A 15397-nucleotide genomic window follows, 5' to 3' on the forward strand; every position below is an offset into this window, starting at 1 on the left:
TGAAAAAGGGAAAGGGATTTTCCAGAGGAGTGCAGAGATATAAGGGCTGAAGTGTGCCCAGCCTGTCTTTGTTGTGGATTCCTTGTTTCCCCCTCAAGCCCTCTTTTTCTTGATGTAATAATCTGCTAGTAATGGGATTAGTAGTTCACTAAACTCCTAGCTTTCAAGGATTTTACATTTATGATTTTGACTATTTCAAAGTGACCTAGAGATGCCTGGTCTCCAACAATTAGTAATTTCGCACAGCCACCAGTTTGGATCCCAGGTGTTAGCTGGATCTCCGAGGCTGTCAGTTACTAGCAAGGGAAGCTGACAGCTGCATGGCGCCTCCGTCTCGGAAAGGCTGTGCTGTCTTCCATTGTGCTTGAGCACGTGGAGGCTCGCATTAAAGAATTCGAAGGATTGCTTAAGTTTTCCAGTTATATGTTATTGCATTTTATGGGTTAAGTCTATGCTATCATGGTGTTGAGGTATTTGGGGATTTTGAGGTCTTGGGAGGTATCCCTTATAGGGTTTTCCGTTTTGAATTAGAGAAAAATCCGTTCAGATCTCAGGGTACAAAGAACAGCTAAAACTCTTTCTCCCTGTCCATGGGGGAAAATAATCATTTTCCTGCTCTGGGGCAGTGTTAGAATTCAGGTGGTGGAAGAGGCTTTGGGCCACTGCGGTGGTTGGCACCTGAGATTGTGCTCCCCTTTTATTGTCTCTCTTGCCCTCCAACCTCCCTTTCAGGTGATGTGGAGAAAGCAGTGACCGAACTGATTACTGATTTTGACACAAATGCTGAAGAGGAGGGTCCCTACGAGGTGCTGTACAACGCTGTCTCCTGCCATTCGTTAGACAGCATGGCCAGCGGGCGATCGTCTGACCGAGACTCTGTGAACAAGGAGGCCGAGGCAGCAGGAGTGAGAACTGCTGGAGTGAGGCCTGTATGTGGCCCGGGCCCTGAACCTCCTGGGGGCTGTGCTGGCTGGTGCCTGTGCCGTGGGGGGACTAGGGAGAGCAGTGTGGCCCTGGTGCTGCTCCTGTGTCAGAGGCCTGGAGCCAGCTCCTTCTGCTCTTTCTCGCTGGGCTCTGCCGTGTCACTCTCGCTTAGTGTGGTAAGACTACACAGACCACGTTGAGGTACAGTTTTGGTTTTCCCAATTTCAGTATAACCAGTTTGCATCTTTCCATTACTCCATCGGCCTTAGAGCAAATTAAAGCATTTTATTTCTATTTAGCCTTAGTGCTGCTTTTGCCTTTGAGATCTTTGCTATGTATCATCTGTTTTCTCTCTGGAAAGCAGAAGCATACAGTAAAAGACGCTCACTAAAATGATTTCCTGTCTGCTCCAAGTACATGCTCACCTTCCATTTGCCCTCGAGGAATTCTCTGTTTGGATTTGGGCAGGTTGTGTATTCAGCAGCGTTGTAGCAAGGCTTAAGCAGATACTGTATTTATTACTTTCTGGTGTTCCAGTTTTATCCAATTATAATGCCTCTGGCCATTGAGCTAATAGGATGAGAACAACTCTGAGTTTTTCCTTCTCAAGGTCCACCTTCCCGTCTTACTGCTTCTTTCTCTAGTACAGATGCTCCTCACCTTACGATGGGATTACATCCCAGTAAACCCATCATTAAGTTAGAAATATCGTAAGTCAAAAATGTGTTTAATGCCAGAGATGCAGGTTCAAATCATACCAGGAAAAAAATGCATTTAATGCACCTCACCTACTGAACATCATAGCTTAGCCTTGCCTACCTTAAATGTGCTCAAAACACTTACATTAGCCTTGGGCAAAACTGTCTAACACAAAGCCTATTTTATAATAAAGTATTAGCTGTCTCATATGTTTTATTGAATACTATACTGAAAGTGAAAAACAAGAATGGTTGTTATGGACACTGAAAGTATGGAATGTGTATCACTTTTGCACCATTGTAAAGTTGAAAAATTGTAAGTCAAACCTTCATAAGTCATAAGTACCATCTGTACTTGCTTTAACTTCCAGTCTTATAAATTGTCCTCAAGACTCCTACCCTCACTTCATCCCCAGAGTTATGCTGTGAGTCTAGACCGGAATCACTGATCCCACTGACCTTCCTTCCTGCAGTGCCAGGCACAATAATTTGAGGTTTTATGCACTGCCCCTTAGCTAAACTGGCCATTTCTCTGACAGAATACCAGTGCTGACCCCATCTTGGGACATATTTTCAGTATATGTTATTTCTTCCTGGAGAGGCTGGCCTTTCCTTTTTCGTCTGAATCTGGCTTGTGACCATTGTGATGATCTTTTGGCTGTTAGGTAATCCTTGGTCTTTTTAGTTGTGCCTGGAGAGTGGCTAATGATTCTTGGAGTGTTCTTTTTTGTTAGGCTCCTTACCCTACCCTGCTCTGCCCTAAAATGGTCCCAACATTTTAGTATGGATCTTGGAAAGGCCCACAGTCTACCCACCAGATGGGTCTTATCCAGCACTGTGACAAAACTCCTCGTGAATAGTGAAAGCAAGTACCTATGCCGAGCACCACTAGCATAGTGATCTATAGACAGAGCTAATTTTTGTCACTTCTTTCACTGTTAGGCACAAATGATTTAGGCAAATCCAGCTGTGGAGGAAGACTTTGCTTTAATGGGTATTTACAGGTGATGTCCGTTAGAGGGAGCTGGAGCCTTTGCGAAAAGCACCTTAGGTTGCTGAGAATAACCGAGGTCCTGTGATTGATATACACAAGTCTTTTTGTTCCATCCCACTCTAGGAATCAGCCTCCTATGGTCTTGCTAAGTAGAAACGGATGCGTATTGCGGTGCATACTTTGCCATTTTTACTTGTGTGTGTTGTGGCTGTGCTGTCTTCCCAGTCCTTGGTAGTTAACTATGGCCAAGGGGCTGTTCTACATCTTAGTAAACATAGTGGATAGTGTTTCTAAATCAGCTCTGTACTTCCAGGCCCCTAATCCAAAGTTTTCACACTAGAAAAAAAGAGGTTCATGGGTACTTCTGTTTGCTGCCAGTGTCCCTGGTGATCACTTCTTCCATAAAAGGCTTTCATATTGTTCTTTCTAGGCCTTCTTAGCCTTGAGAAAGTTCCTAGAATGGGTCTTTTTTTGTTGTTGTGGTTGATTTTGTTTTTCTTCAGCTACTGTGTTCCTAAGGTTGGCTTACTGGTGAAAGATATGAGCCTGCTCCTTTTGCTGTTCCCTTCCTTACAAGGTAACACTGGGACCAGGTTCCTGCACTTCCAAAGCAAAGAAGGGTGGGGAAAGTGGAACTTAGTGGGAAATCTGATATAAATAGTTTTCTTTGGCTTGAACTTACAAATCTGTTTTAAAGCTGTTGCCATTGGGCATCCACCCAGTTCCAGGGACTATGGGAATGACCAACTTATCAAGATAGAATACTGAACAGTGAAGCATGTTTTAAGAGAGAAATCATGGATGCTAAAATGCTAACTCTAGTAGCTCCTGAAACATCTTTCCTTGTAGATTTCCCTGGGCTCTTGCATAACTCAGCATTCACCTCTGCCCTGGCTTTCTGAAATACTCCTGTTTTAGCAGCGTGGTAAACTAACCTACAAGCCAGGGAATGAACCTACAGACCACCTTCTGTTTCTGGGCCCTACTCCCTTTGGCAGGAACACTGATTATCAAGCATGACCAGGGCTTTGAATATAAATGATGCTAAAGGTTCTGCAGGTGTAATGGCAAAGCTCTCTTCAGCTTTTAGCAGGTTTCCTTCTCCAAGATCATTCTGTGTATTCCTGAAATTGTTTGCCTGTGATCTATTAGTAACGAGTCCGGTGTCTCCTTTTCAGTGAGTTTCTTGCTCTAGGGCAGGGGCTGGCAAACTATAGTCAGGAGCCTCTACCTCTTTTTATAAATAAAGTTTGTTTTTTTTTTAAACATAGCCACACTCATTCATTTACGTATTATCTGTGGCTAGTTTTGTACTACAATGGCAAAGTTGACTGCAAAGCCTGAAATATTTACTATGTGGCCTTTTTTGACACAATCAGTAGAGCAAATAGACAACCTACAGAATGGGAGAAAATATTTGCATGCTATATATCCGATAAAGGGCTGATAACCAGAACAAAGAACTCAAGCAAATCAGCAAGAAAAAAATCAAACAACCACATTAAAAAGTGGGCAAAAGACATGAACGCAACTTTCCAAAAGAAGATAGACTAATGGCCAACAAACACATGAAAAAATACTCAACGTTTTTAATCATCAAGGAAATGCAAATCAAAACCACAACGAGATATCACCTAATTCCAATGAGAATGGCTTCTATAAAAAAGTCCTAAAACAATAGATGCTGGTGAGGATGCAGAGAAAGTACACTTACACACTGTTGGTGGAACTGCAAACTAGTACAACCTCTATGTAAAGTAGCATGGAGATACCTCAAAGAAAAGTAGATCTACCGTTTGATCCAGAAATCCCACTGCTAGGTATTTACCCAGAGGAAAAAAGACATTTTATAAAAAAGACACTTGCACTCAAATGTTTATAGCAGCACAATTCACAATCACAAAGATATGGAAACAACCCAAGTGCCCATCAATACATGAGTAAATTAATAAAATGTGGTATATGTATACCACAGAGTACTACTCAGCTATAAAAAAAAAATGGTGATCTAATATCTTTTATAATAACCTAGTTGGAACTGGAGATGATGCTTCTTAGTGAAGTATGGCAAGAATGGAAAAACAAACACCATGTGTACTCAATACTAAATTGGAACTAATTGATCAACACTTAAGTGCACATATGGAAGTAAAACTCAAGGGAAATCAAGTAGGTGGGAGAGGGGAGGTGGGGATGGGTAAATTCACACCTAACGGGTACAGTGCACACTAACTGGATGAAGAGCACACTTAGAACTTTGGCTCAAACCATACAAAAGCAAATTATGTAACCAAAACGTGTGTACCCCTGTAAAGTATTGAAATAAAAAAAAATACTGTGTGGCCTTTTAAGAAAAAATTTGCCAGTCTCTGCTCGAGGGCAGACAACTGAAATGTTCCTTTTTAAAGTAGGCTTAGATAAAATAGGATTTTTGTATACTAATAATATATAATACTTATTATTGAAGGAGACAACCAAGGATAAGAGATCAGTTTTGAGCTTTTTGCTAATAAATGGGGATAGACCTGTATCAGAGCATTAAAGTTTGACCAGGAATTGATGTTTTTGTCCTTGATTACTTTCCTCATTATTTCCTCAATACCTTTGGTTTGTTAGAAATATTTCACAAGTTGATTCTTTTGATCTTGTGTTTTCTCCTTTTAGAGTTTACTGAACATTGAGCTGCTGATTTTCCTATACTAAAGTTTTATGTATTTGTGAAGGACATTTTTTAATAAGGCAGTTATATGTTTTCAGTGCTGGCATTTCTCACTGTGGTCTAGGATGTGAAAGAGGTGTTTATGATCTCTGCTGCAGACATCAAAAACCATGGAGCATGCTAATTGAATTGTGTTTGTGTGCAGAGTTCTCCATCTGTTCAGAGAGTAAACTTTGACTTTAGTATCTCAGGGGAGTTCTTTACATTGTTCTTTTCATTTCCAAGGGCTAAGATAAGGGTAAGCCAAAAAGTTAGATGCTTGAAAAAAGAGATAGTAGAAATATTTATTTTTTTCTCTTCTGCAGAGGGAACGTCCACCACCTCCAGCAAAGCCACCACCCGATGAAGAGGAGGAAGACCGAATAGATAAGAAATATTTTCCCTTGACAGCTTCTGAGGTAGAGGGTTGAGGATTTATTCCTATCACTGAAATTTGAGTTTGTTGGAAAGTGCATTAATGTGTGCTAAAAGAAGACTTTGCTTTCTCATTTTCTTATCACCTCTTTGGATTGTAAATTTGTATTGTGTGTACCAGTAATCTGGAACAAGACCTTCAAACTCAAATACTAAACAAAGAATTTTAATATAGGTCTCTAGCAGACAGGCCAATTATTGATCTACCATACTACATGGAAAGCGAAACATGCACATTTTCTCCTGGCTCCAATGAGCTGAGCAGTCTCACTTTTTGCTTTTATGCCTATGTTGTCTTTTTTTGTTTGTTTGTTTTTCGTTTTTTGAGACAGATTCTTGCTATGTTACCCAGGCTGGCCTTGAGTTCCTGGCCTCAAGAGATCCTCGGCCTCAGCCTCCTGAATAGCTGAGATTACAAGCGTGTGCCACCAAGCCCACGCTACCTGTATTGTTTCTTGATTCAAGATACAGAGTCTCCCCAATCACTCTTCTCTAGACTGTGCCGCATTAGCAGGTTTTGGTGGTTCTGCCCCAAACGTCTTAGTTTTGTTTTTGCATTTTCCCTGCTCATTTCACAGGAAGACTCTATACCAGAGCAAATGTGGATTGAGTCATGAAGACTCAATTAGAAAAGAAACAGGAATTGTATGGGATGGGCAGGCAGGAAGATTCAAGAAGGTTATTTGAAAAGAGTAGTCTACCTTTTAAAAAAGAAATGTTATCATGGGGCAAAGAACTCAATCACTTAAGTGTGTGAAGAAAATTGTTTTCCTTGATCTTTTGTCTTCAAAATGCTCTTTTAACACTTCCTGCTGTTCAGAGAATATATTTATGGAGTATTTATTCAAAATATTATATAAGGCCGGGCACGGTGGCTCACGCCTGTAATTCTAGCACTCTGGGAGGCCGAGGCGGGTGGATCGTTTGAGCTCAGGAGTTCAAGACCAGCCTGAGCAAGAGCGAGACCCCCGTCTCTACTAAAAACAGAAAGAAATTAGCTGGACAACTAAAAATATGTAGAAAAAATTAGCCGGGCATGGCGGTGCCTGCCTGTAGCCCCAGCTACTTGGGAGGCTGAGGCACAAGGATCGCTTGAGCCCAGGAGTTTGAGGTTGCTGTGAGCTAGGCTGACACCATGGCATTCCAGCCCGGGCAACAGAGCAAGACTCTGTCTCAAAAAAAATAAATAAAAAATTTTAAAAAATTATATAATTTTAATAGTCATTTTGTAGCTCATTCAATGACCTATTGTTCTCTAATTTAAAAATCTGCTGATATAAACCAGTTAATTAAGTCTTATCACTTTATCCCTAGAAGTCATAGTTAATAATTTTTTACAGTATTGCCATGGACCATCAAGACAGGTTCTTTTACTCAATATAAGCACAGTGGAACCAGAAGGACAGCTTTAGTTTAACAAAATGTATAAATATGTGGAAGCTGTTTTTAAAATGTAAAAGTCAGTGTTGGAGATCGGGGAAGATGTCTGTGCTAGGTACAAATTCTGTCCTTATTTATTTCTATCCCTTAATTATAAATACTTATTATCATTGTCTCAACTGAGGGTCTCTAGAATTGCAGCCTCTTATTATTACCTGTGAGTAATAATACATTTCAGTAGATACAAGTGCATGTAGTAAATCCCTATACCTTTTTTTTTTTTTTTTTTTGAGACGGAGTCTCACTGTGTTGCCCGGGCTAGAGTGCCGTGGCATCAGCCTAGCTCACAGCAACCTCAGACTCCTGGGCTCAAGCGATCCTCCTGCCTCAGCCTCCCGAATAGCTGGGACTACAGGCATGTGCCACCATGCCCGGCTAATTTTTTCTATATATATTTTTAGCTGTCCAATTAATTTCTTCTATTTTTGGTAGAGACAGGGTCTCGCTCTTGCTCAGGCTGGTCTCGAACTCCTGAGCTAAAACGATCCGCCCGCCTTGGCCTCCCAGAGTGCTAGGATTACAGGCGTGAGCCACCGCGCCCGGCCCCCTATACCTTTTTATATAAATAGAAGTTTGCTTCATTACTCCCTTTTTTACAAGGAAAAACTTAGTAATATGAAGCATATTCAGTTAGGGCTGTGTCTCTGTGAATGCCTTGTGCTGCCTCTTTAACAAGGACTTGAATTAAAATTCCTAGTGCCCAAGGATAGGGGCAAGGCTCTTAAAGAAGTACTGAATTGTACTCAGGACTTCGTATTCTCCCAAGACTTTCTAAAGCGTACAATTTGGCAATAACACAGTGTCAAGAGGTGGGGGTGGAGGTGGAGGAAGAAATCTCTGTATTACTCTTCTAGATGGGAGAATCTGTCTGAGATACATTTTCTAGAACTTGCTTCTGAATAGCCTGGAATTCTGGATCAGTTGGACTGGCAGAGTTGGTATTTGGAAGACAGTGAGAGCCCTGAATTTGCTTATTTACTGGTGATTATAGGTACATGAATGTAGAGGTAGTATGGCCTGAGTCATTATCCTTTTAATGATCCAGGCATATTTTGTTTATATGCTATAGTTTGAATGGATAGATTTTCTCTAAAAGTGTACTGATTTTTTTTTTTTTTTAACTCTGTGGTCTTTCACCATCTTTTCTTATACTCTCTAAACTTTAATACCCTAAACCTCATCTCTCAGGAGATACTGGCTTCATCAAACTTAGGCTTTGTATTTAGCAAGCAATCTGCCCCGAAGTTTTTATCCCTATTCCTGAGACTTGTCCTTGTCAGGTGACCCACAGAAACCTTTAGGGGACGCTGGATCATGCCTGACTCTAGAAGAGCTTTTTAGGGTAATGACCTGATCACAAAACTGGCTTTAAAAAATTAGACACGTGCACACACACATGCTATTTAGATGTTTTTGTCCCACCGAATGGGCTGCCAGCTGCATCAGGACTGACTGCAGTCTTGTCTCTGTTCAGATGTGCTAAATGTTCATGGAGATTGCAGCTGCTGTGGTATCTCTTCCCGGAAAGCTGCCCACACTCCAACTGGACATTCCATTGGTCCCAGTTAGGTGGTGACTGCTCATAGCTTTTCTCTGCAGCAGAAATGTTGCTTTCCACATAGCAGAAAAAAATATATGTATTTTGGCTTTGATTTACTGCCAGCCCTGGAGGAAAGGGGAAAAAAAGATTAAGGAGTAAGTTAGTGAAGAGCAGAATCCTTTCTGTTGAAAATCAGTTATTGCCATACTCACTATGACATAGGGCTTCCTAAGTGGGAGCTGGGACGGCTCAAAGAAAAGCAGTTTATTGCTTTATTGTGAGCTCTTAATCCAATAGCTGGTAGGGGCCAGCACCAAGAAGAAAAGATCACCCTACTTCTTGTCTGGATATTCGCAGGGGACTCTCATCAGACATCTGAAGGAGGGAAAGGGTTCTAAACTGGTTGCAGAAAAAAACGAAAGGTAGAACAAATGAGGCCAATCAGGTGCAGAATCAGGGGAGTTGAGGTTTGTGGCGGTGGCTCTGTGGGAAGCTCTCGTGGAACCCTGGGCAAGTCTCTGGACCTCCCTGTGAAGCAGGGTCGTCATCTGCAAATGAAAGGGCTAGAACCCGGTGCTCTCTAGCTGGGACTGTGCTGGTTAGGGTCCCTTCCAGCTCTGATATTTGATGATTCTCTGCTTCCTTTTTCCTGCACAAGAGCCAGGCACAGAGCGAACACACGTCCAGTGGGCCTGATTTTCCAGCTGGGAGTCATCAGCCCTTGAGAAGAAAGGGTATCATAGGCTGGACATCCCGGCTGTCAATTACCTACTTCTCAGGGACGCATGCCTGGGGCTACATGAGAGCTCTTGCTGTGTGCAGAGCACTCACCCAATCAGATTTCCAGGACTCTGCATAAATGATAGCTATGGGCATATAAACCTGCAGAACACAAATTCCTGTCTGTAAAGCCAGTGGTATTAAGTTGACACAGTGTGAACTGCCTAATGGTCCCTCATTTTTCCCTTAATTGTGTTCCCGAAGAGGCCAGGCATAAGTAATAGGGGCAAATGGCTCATTGTAATGAAATAGCTTTTAGCTTCCAGGTAGCTTGCACTAAGTGGAGGTTCCTGCTGTGCTTAGCAGAATTTTGGAAAGAGACTATCCTTCTGCCTTTAGTGTGGCAGCCTTGTTAACAAACTGCAGTTTTTCTTTAGTCTGAGGCTGCTAGAGTCCTTGTCTCATTAGGCCATAACACGGTGAGCTCTGCCTCGAAGAAACAAAACCCTGGTGAATCACAAACGTGATGCATTTCCAGTGAGCTGTGGGATGTGTCAGTGTGGGAGGAGGTTTCTGTGTATGCCACAGAATCAGATTTATAGGGTTCCATTCATTATTTGTTAGGTGGAATTGGGAATTCCTCTCCCTCCCCCACCCTCTTATTCATAATACGTTACTCGTAGCCAAATTGTTCAAAAAGATCTTGTGCTTTGGTTTGCTCTTCTCATAGCTTAGTATTAATGCTAGCTTATTCGTAGTCTACCCGGAAATACACTGGACTCTTAGGACAGCTGCACCAGAATTACCCTCTAAAGCAAGGATCTCCATTCTCTCCTTCAGTGTGGCTGTGACATTATCCATGCTGTTTCAGGTTTGGTTCGAGGGAAACCGGTACTATGACTAGCTATGGCCACCAGGCCCCCCGGTGACCAAAGCCTCATAGTTATCAGGAGTAAGAGGCAGTTCTGGTTCAGTTATTTCAGCAGAGACAGTTGGCTGCCTGGATTAGGGATTTCTCAGTAGACAGAGCTGTTTTTTCCTTACTGAAATTTAAACTTTCTAGCTGCTTGACTCTTCAGAGCAGAGATTGGTGGAAGTAATTTAAAACCGTTATTATCATAAATATGGTAGGAAGCCAGCTTTTGGGAAATCATTCCCTATAACCTGCAGGACCTCTGAAGAAAGGCTCACAAAAACAGAAATGGACTTATAGACCACTTGGTTCCTAGTAAATGTCGGACATTGAGGGTCAGTCAGTCATTTTGGTTCCTCCTTAAGAAAATGAGAAGGAGTCCAGCCTTCAGATAGTATATGTACATATTAGGAAGGAAGCATGGAGAAGGCTGGCCTTTATGATGGAGCATGGCTGAAAGCTGCTTGGGAGGTATTATCCGCAGAAAAGAGATCATGTAGACCAGCTGTGCCCAACCTTTTTGGTAGCAGGGACCAGTTTTATGGAAGACAGTTTTTCCATGGTTTAGGGATGATTCAAGCGCATTACATTTATTGTGCAGTCAAACCTCTCTGCCAATGATAATCTGTATTTGTAGCCACTCTCTAGAGCTGGCATTACTGCCTCAGCTCCAGCTCAGATCATCAGGCATTAGATTCTCATCAGGAGCTCGCAACCTAGATCCCTCACATGCGCAGTTTACAGTAGGGTTCGTCCTCCCATGAGAATCTAATGCCACCGCTGATCTGACAGGAGGCAGAGCTCAGGCGGTGATGAGAGCGATGGAGAGCGTCTGTAAATACAGATGAAGCCCCTGGCTGAGTGCTCACCTGCTGCTGTGCAGCCCAGTTCCTAGCAGGCCACGACTAGTACTGGTCTGTGGCCTGGGCTTTGAGGACCGCAGATGTAGACAACTATGGACATGGGAGAAGCAAGGGAAGGAAGGATCTTGGATTTTACTTATCATTTTTGACAAATAAAGTGAGGCAAAGAAAGGGGAGCATTCTGTTCAAAGGCCATTGAGATTTGAGGTACAGGTGTATATCCAGAAAGGCAGTTGTGACTTTATGTGACACTTGAGTTATTCACCTTCTCTTCCCTGCCTCCCTTCCTCAGTTGAAAAAGGAGCCAATAATTTCAAATTTGTTCAACACCACCTGTCTTACTTTTAGCCATGTGCACGAGATGCACTGGGTGTTTCTCTCTCTTAGGTCCTGGCCGTGAGACCCAGGATTCAGGGGAGTGCAGCCAGGGAAGAGGATGAGCACCCTTATGAGCTGTTGTTAACGGCAGAGACAAAGAAGCTGGTATCAGTGGATGGAAAAACAAAAGGTACATTCCCCCCAACTCCTCAGCAGAAACAACTCCAAAGGGATTTTGAAAGTCTGTGATCCTGGGTGGAAGGGGAGGATAATGTAGCTACGATGTTCCTTGGTGGGGGGCAGTTGGGTTTCAGTTGGGTAGGGACAGTCTGGGACGGGGAGTGCATTATGGCTTTTGTTTTCAGTACCTGAACTGTATGCCCTGGGTAGGAGTTGGCCACCATCTTCATCACGAGAAGCAAGGGAAAAGGTTAGATCAGACAAGGTGATACCTGTGGGAGGAGAGACCGCCAGTGCTGTGGCAGAGATTAATTTGGGGTCTCAAATCGTAAACACTTGAGTTAATGCTGTGGAAAAATAAGCCCAACAAGTCAGTCCCTTTGGGTTCAGGCTGACAGCACAGACTCTGCTTTTGAGTCCTGACCTCAGAGTGAGAGACTCCTGGGGAGGGGCCCGTGATTGGCTGCCACCCCGTAACTAGAGTGCTCTGTCGCCTTGGCCTACTTTCATTACCTCTGCAAAATTCAGTTTCCTCTGTGAGGGAGTGAGTGCTGCAGTACTGAGATCCAGCCCATCGAAGTAAATGCAGTCACGACAGAGGTGAGTGTGCACTGCTGGGGAATTTGTGTCAACCCCCGTTCTCCTAAGGAAGAACAAGAAGGGGAAATGCAATTCCCACTGCAGTTTTAAGGAACTCTTGTGGCCTTTCCCAGCTCTCCATAACTTGCAGGTAATAGGTCCTTTGTGGGGTGTTAATGCCTCTGTTCAACCCTAAGACAGTCCGTGGTTCAGGTAAGAATGGGGGATGAGATGTTTTCTTTTGAAATACCCTTTGCTGTTGTAGGAGTGGCAAGACGTGTGCATATGTGTATGATATTGCAGACCTTATTTTTAACGGTCCTAATTTAAAAGGTTGTCTGGCATGCAGAAATTTTGTGGTCATTTTCATAGTAGTATTTTTGTTTTATTTTGTATTTTATGGTTTCCATTTGGAGCTGTTAAAAAAGTTATAATTTAGATATGGTAAAAGTTATCCTTTTTTTGTGTACAGTTCTGTGAGTTTTAACAAATACAGTTGTATAACTGCCATCACAATCAAAATACAGAATAGTTTCATTACACAAAAAAATTTTCGCATGTCCCTTTGGGGTCAGCCCCTCACCCTTCCCTTATCCTTGGCAACCACTGCTGTGATGTCTGTCCCAATTGTTTTGCTTTTTTCTGAATGTCATATAAATGGAAACATACCGTCTGTAGCCTGGGGACTCTGGCCCCTTTCACTTAGCATAATGCATTTGAAATTCATCCATGTTGTTGCGTATACCCGTAATTTGTTCCTTTTCATTGCCAAATATTATCCCACTGTGTGGATGTACCTCAGTTCATCCCTTCCCTAGATGAGGAACATTTGGGTCATTTACAGTTTTTGGCAATTGCAAATAAAGCTACTACCAACATTCACGTCCAGGCAAGGCTTTTGTGTGAACGTAAGTTTTCATTTCACTTGGATGTTTTACCTAGGAATGGGATGGCTGGGCCCTAGGAAATGTATGTTTGATTTTATAAGAAACCACCAAACCATTTTTCAGAGTGGTTGTACCGTTTTACATTCCCATGATACGACTTCAGTTGCTATGCATTCTCCTCAGCGCTTAATACTGTCAGGTTTAAAAAATTTCAGCCATTCTAATGGGTGTATAGTGATATCTCATTAATGGACCATCTAAATACACCATCTAAAACAACTCTGAAAAAAGAATAACAAATTTGCCAAGTCAATTCAATGGAGAAAAGACAGTCTTTTCAACAAATAGTGCTGAAACAATTGGATACCCATATTTAAAAAAAAAAAGTGAATCTTGATCTATACCTCACATCATATACAAAAATTAACTCAAAAATGGATCATAGATCTAAATGTAAAACTAAAGCTATAAAATTTCCAGAAAAAAAACATAAGAAAAAATATTCGTGACCTTATCCATTAAAAAAAAAGGATAAACTGAACTTTATCAAAATTAAGAACCTCTGCTCTTAAAAAGACATTGTTAAGAGGATAAAAAGACAAGTCACAAACTGGGAGAAAATTACATATCTGGTAAAGAATTTGCTCTAAAATATATAAAGAATTCATAACTTAGTAATTAGAAAACAAAGTAATTTTTTAAAATAAGCAAAAGATTCAAACAGACATTTCCTTAGATAGAAGGATAGCAAATAATCACATTAACAGATGCTAAAATCATCAGTCACTAGGGAAATACAAATCAAATCCATTAATGAGATATCACTATACACCCATTAGAATGGCTGAAATTTTTTAAACCTGACAATATTAAGCGCTGAGGAGAATGCATAGCAACTTAAGTCGTATCATGGGAATGTAAAACGTTACAACCACTTTGAAAAATGGTTTGGTGGTTTCTTATAAAGTCAAACATACATTTCCTAGGGCCCAGCCATCCCATTCCTAGGTATAACATCCAAGTGAAATGAAAACTTACGTTCACACAAAAGCCTTGCCTGGACGTGAATGTTGGTAGTAGCTTTATTTGCAATTGCCAAAAACTGTAAATGACCCAAATGTCATCCCTCATCTAGGGAAGGGATGAACTGAGGTACATCCATACAGTGGGATAATATTTGGCAATGAAAAGTTGCCACTGTCTTTCAAATTTAGATTCAGCTTGTTGATTTCTACAAAAAGTCCTGCTGGGATTTTGATTAGGATTGCATTGAATCTATATAGTAGTTTGGGAAGAATTGATAACTGTATTCAATCTTCCAATCATGTTGGTAGATTTTTAATTAAAACATTTAGAGAGGGTGGAGTAGAACACCAGTGCTCTCTCCAGTCATTTGATAATAAATCATACTGAAATTAACCCTTAAAGAACAAGCAATTAATTTAATGCTCTGAAAATGGTTTTCAGTGAGGAAAGAATCTTTAGCATCATGGAGGAGGGAGATTCCAATTCTTTCTCTTTCAGAGATTTCATCTGGAACCACTACAAGGTAGCTGGCTCAACCTTTGGAAGAAAGAAAAGAGGAAAGTCAGACAAACTTCATAAATGGGGCTGGTCTCCTTGGCTGCCAAATGCCCTTGCTAGGAATTTTCTATCCCCAGGTCTAGAGATCTTCAGGTTAAGAAGGGAACTACCAAGGAGGACTTAGGACCTCCCATCTGATCCTGCTTTGCTTTGGTTTCTTCCAGCTCTACAGTATTGGGCTAAGTGTTGATAGTAGATGGTGTAGGAAGCAGATTTAATTGAACCACAGCCTGTGGGGTAAGCCTGTCTCCAGGCTTGCTGCTTGGGTCACTCAAAGAGCTTTCAGACAAAGGGATTGAGACATTAAATATGAAAACGGGCTCGGCCAGTTTCCAGAAGCCCTGCCTATCCTGGCAGCGTGGCAGGAAAAGCTGGCTTGGAAGGAATGCCTGCCAGGGTTGGTAAAAGTGAGGCACAACAGCAGACCACGTTGTGGGTTAGTAAATACTAAATCTTTTCAGCTTGTCCGTTAATGTCATTATCTTATGCAGCTTTTATGAATTAATTGATTAGTTTTCCAAAGGCCTTGTTCATGAGACTTCCAGAGCTTTTAAGCCCTCTTTAATATAATTCACGAAACTACATTGTGAGGGTTAAGATGGGAGATTTTTTAAATTACATTTT

At 41.7% G+C, this 15397-nt stretch overlaps 1 protein-coding gene across 1 annotated transcript in view; it reads left to right on the forward strand.

Annotated features, from left to right (window-relative positions):
• The window catches only part of ANKS1A (ankyrin repeat and sterile alpha motif domain containing 1A), a 181682-nt gene that overhangs the window by 85625 nt on the left and 80660 nt on the right, over positions 1–15397 (forward strand). The window contains exons 9-11 of the mRNA XM_012646626.1: positions 733–929; positions 5641–5733; positions 11613–11733. Of these exons, the coding sequence (XP_012502080.1) occupies positions 733–929; positions 5641–5733; positions 11613–11733 (411 nt within the window). The remainder of the gene's footprint in view (positions 1–732; positions 930–5640; positions 5734–11612; positions 11734–15397) is intronic.

Source organism: Propithecus coquereli, unplaced genomic scaffold, assembly GCF_000956105.1.
Source record: "Propithecus coquereli isolate 6110/MARCELLA unplaced genomic scaffold, Pcoq_1.0 Scaffold248, whole genome shotgun sequence".
Classification (NCBI taxonomy): domain Eukaryota; kingdom Metazoa; phylum Chordata; class Mammalia; order Primates; family Indriidae; genus Propithecus; species Propithecus coquereli.